Genomic DNA, 3,065 nt, shown 5'->3' with positions numbered 1-3,065 from the left:
AATTCCCCAATTAAAAAAAAATTATAAATGAAACTATGATAGTTTTATTTTCATTTTCAATTTTACTTCAGAGCCACAGTTTGCGAGCCGTAGCTTGCTGACCCCTGGCGGCTCTTCTGTCTCAAAAGTTTCCGATCCCTGATCCAGATGGTTAAATCACTGCTCTATGGCTCTCAGGCATCCCAACCTCATTATGTGCAAAACAGACTTGCATTCCTCCCTTACAAACCTGCAACTTCACTTTTTTCTGTTTTCTAAACTAGCACCTGCCAGTTCCTGAGGTGTTGTTCTTGACACCTCAGTTTTATACACCCTTCATATCTACAGGATCTCCCAGTTCTATTGAGGACATCCATCCTCCACATAGCCAGAGGAATCTTACTAAAACAAGAATTTTATATCTCTCATGTTCTTATTCAAATTCTCTGTGGACGGCTTCCCACTTCTCTTGGGATAATGACTCAAGTCCCTAACTGGACTATGGCCTTGTAGGGTTTGGACCTTTCCTGGATCACCAGCATCACCCTCACCCCCGGCTTTTCTTTACCACAAATACACCAACCTTCTTCCAGGTGCCAATCATTCCTTCCTGCCCCCTGCCTGGCCTTTTCGTGTACCATACCCACTGTCTGGGGTGATCTTACGTCCCTTCAACTCTCTTCCCTTTGTCCAGTTAAACCCATCAGAGTGTGATTTAAATGTGGCTTCCTCAAGGAAGCCTTTCCTGATCACAGGGACTTAGGCAGTCCCCCAGGCACTCACTGTCCTAGTACTCAGCACAGCTCTAAAGGACATGTGCATGCAGCTAGTGTGCTTAACATCTGTTTCCCTAATAGGATGTTGGCTCATAAGAGTAGGGACTGGGTCTACCTTATTTTCCTTGGTATCACCAGGGCAGTACTTTGTACTTGGAAATCATTCAATCACTATTTACTGAATAAATGATCATCTGGAAGTGGACAAGCTTTTGACTAGAGTCATACAGAAAAACAGAAACCAGGAGAGCAGCTGTGGAAAACGCGAAGCCCAGAGTGTTCTGGTTTAAAGGGTCCCCTCATAAAGTAATCCATGAGAAAAAAGCTTCCTAAAGTCCTTCCTTTTGTGTACTTGGAGGCAATGATAAGTAGAAGGCCTTTTGTGGAGGGAGAAAAGGCACTTACCAATTTCCCACGGGATGTCCTCCATTTCTTGTCTGTGCTTCAGATACATGGGCCACACGTGGCCATCGAAGTACCCGGGGGGGTCTGGAGGCTTGTAGACCCTTGTACTATCAAAACATATAGGAAACTTTATGTTGATAGAAACACATGTTGATAAAGTAAAATGATAATGATCAGGATAATGGGAAAATCACTCAGAAGTTGAATCTAAACAGGATTAAGACTCAATACCAGTTATAAAGACCATAAAATGGATTTAGTTCTCTGATCCAAAACTTAATTTTGTAATTCACTGACTCTTACTCATAATTATCTTCCCCCCTCTAGTGCATTATAAAAAAATTAAGAGACAAATATCAATGTAAATAATGACAGAAACATTAATATGTTGGAATTAAACTTTAAACTAACTGGTGTTCATTGTGGCTTGTAGCAGAATATAAGCGAACTAATTTAAAATCATAATCAACATGGAATTGCTTCATTTGAAGGTTTAGGAGAAATGAGCCACATCGTCTGTATAAGGTATAAGGGCCTTTTCTCAGAACAGTACTTTGCATTACTCCAAGTGGATGACTATAGAAAAAAAAAAAGGTTTTGCTCATTATGTAAAAAGAGTTGAGGCTTCCCTTGTTTGAAAAACAGCATATACACATTGCTCCATACTGTTGCTTTCCTACTTTTTCATAAATTTTGTCTTTTGAATGAAAATCCACAAAGGTAATTTCAAAACTCACCTCCTCCTCCTCTTACATTCTTCATACGGAATGGTTAGAAAGTAGCTTCTATTCCATATAGTGTCAAGAGGCCTAAAATAACAGCATATTTAGTTCACAGGTTTAGTCCCCATCCATTCAGAGTCAATACTAGAGTGAGGATGCTTACTTATAGTTAAAGAGAAGGAAACCTTCGATGATTAATATGGGAATTTCCTCAGTGTTGCCCCCATCTGTTGATACCAGAGAGTGCCTTGGGTTTTCCATCCAGCCAGAAATAGTGGACATCATTTTTTCCATGTTAAGCGCTTCAAGCACTTCAAACAAACATACAAAAATATGAAATCAATATAACAAAAGTTTTATGAATGTAGCTTTTTATGATGAGTATCTCCAGGACTCTATAAAGACATAAAACAAGACTATTTTATTTACCCTTCAGAATACCTAATAACAAATCTTTTAGATAAATTGAAACTCTAATAGTGATAAATAGGTTTATGTTTGAAACATTTTTATTATGCAAAATTTCAAACATATATAAAAGTAGAGAGTAGAGTACAGTGAAGTCCCAAGTCCCCATTATCAGCTCTGACAATATAAATTCATGGCTAATCTTGCTTTATAACTTCTATGCTTCCAACTACATAAAAGTTTAACATTTTTGGATGACAAAGTATTTATAAATTAGTTTGAAAGACATATGACACACCGAGGAAAATGTATGCAACGTATTTGGCAAAAAGCTAATACCTTTAATATATATATAAAGAGCTCTTACAGAGAAGAGAAAAATCATTAAAATTTTTTACAAAGGACACGAATATGTCATTTTCAAAGTCTAAAATGAGCACACTTTTAGAAACAATTATAACTTTAAAAAAGTAACCTATAACACTGATTCTCAAAGTGTAGTAGCTAGATGAGCACCATAAGCATCACCTGGGAACTTGCCAGAAATGCAAATTCTGAGCTCCACTCCAGAACCACTGAACTGAGCCATCTGGGCTTAGAGGTTTTTCAGTGAAAGGTTTTAAAATTATGAATTAATTTATTTAATAGATATACGGCTATTAGGATTTTCTCTTTGTTCTGGTGTTAGTCTTGGCAAGTTGCATTTTTCTGGGAAATTGTCAATTTTATTTAAGTTTTCTAACTTATTTGCACAAATTGTTTATAGTATCCTCTT

The 3,065-nt window shown here is 37.2% G+C and overlaps 1 protein-coding gene across 10 annotated transcripts in view; it reads right to left on the bottom strand.

Annotated features, from left to right (window-relative positions):
• NMRK1 (nicotinamide riboside kinase 1) overlaps positions 1 to 3,065 on the bottom strand; it is a 29,209-nt gene that overhangs the window by 14,140 nt on the left and 12,004 nt on the right. For 8 of the 10 annotated variants that reach the window (XR_002124887.1, XR_002124885.1, XR_002124886.1 and 5 more), the window contains exons 5-7: positions 2,046 to 2,193; positions 1,898 to 1,969; positions 1,161 to 1,267 (exon numbers count right to left, since the gene is read on the bottom strand). Coding sequence is in view for 5 of the 10 variants with exons in the window: in XM_019650677.1 (XP_019506222.1) it covers positions 1,161 to 1,267; positions 1,898 to 1,969; positions 2,046 to 2,193 (327 nt within the window). In the remaining 5 variants the exon portion in view is untranslated. The remainder of the gene's footprint in view (positions 1 to 1,160; positions 1,268 to 1,897; positions 1,970 to 2,045; positions 2,194 to 3,065) is intronic. The other 2 variants (XR_002124888.1, XM_019650680.1) reach the window with 1 other exon arrangement.

Source organism: Hipposideros armiger, unplaced genomic scaffold (genome assembly GCF_001890085.2).
Source record: "Hipposideros armiger isolate ML-2016 unplaced genomic scaffold, ASM189008v1 scaffold_144, whole genome shotgun sequence".
Classification (NCBI taxonomy): domain Eukaryota; kingdom Metazoa; phylum Chordata; class Mammalia; order Chiroptera; family Hipposideridae; genus Hipposideros; species Hipposideros armiger.
Note: the sequence above shows the minus strand (reverse complement) of the source record. Positions and strands in the feature narration are given on the sequence as shown.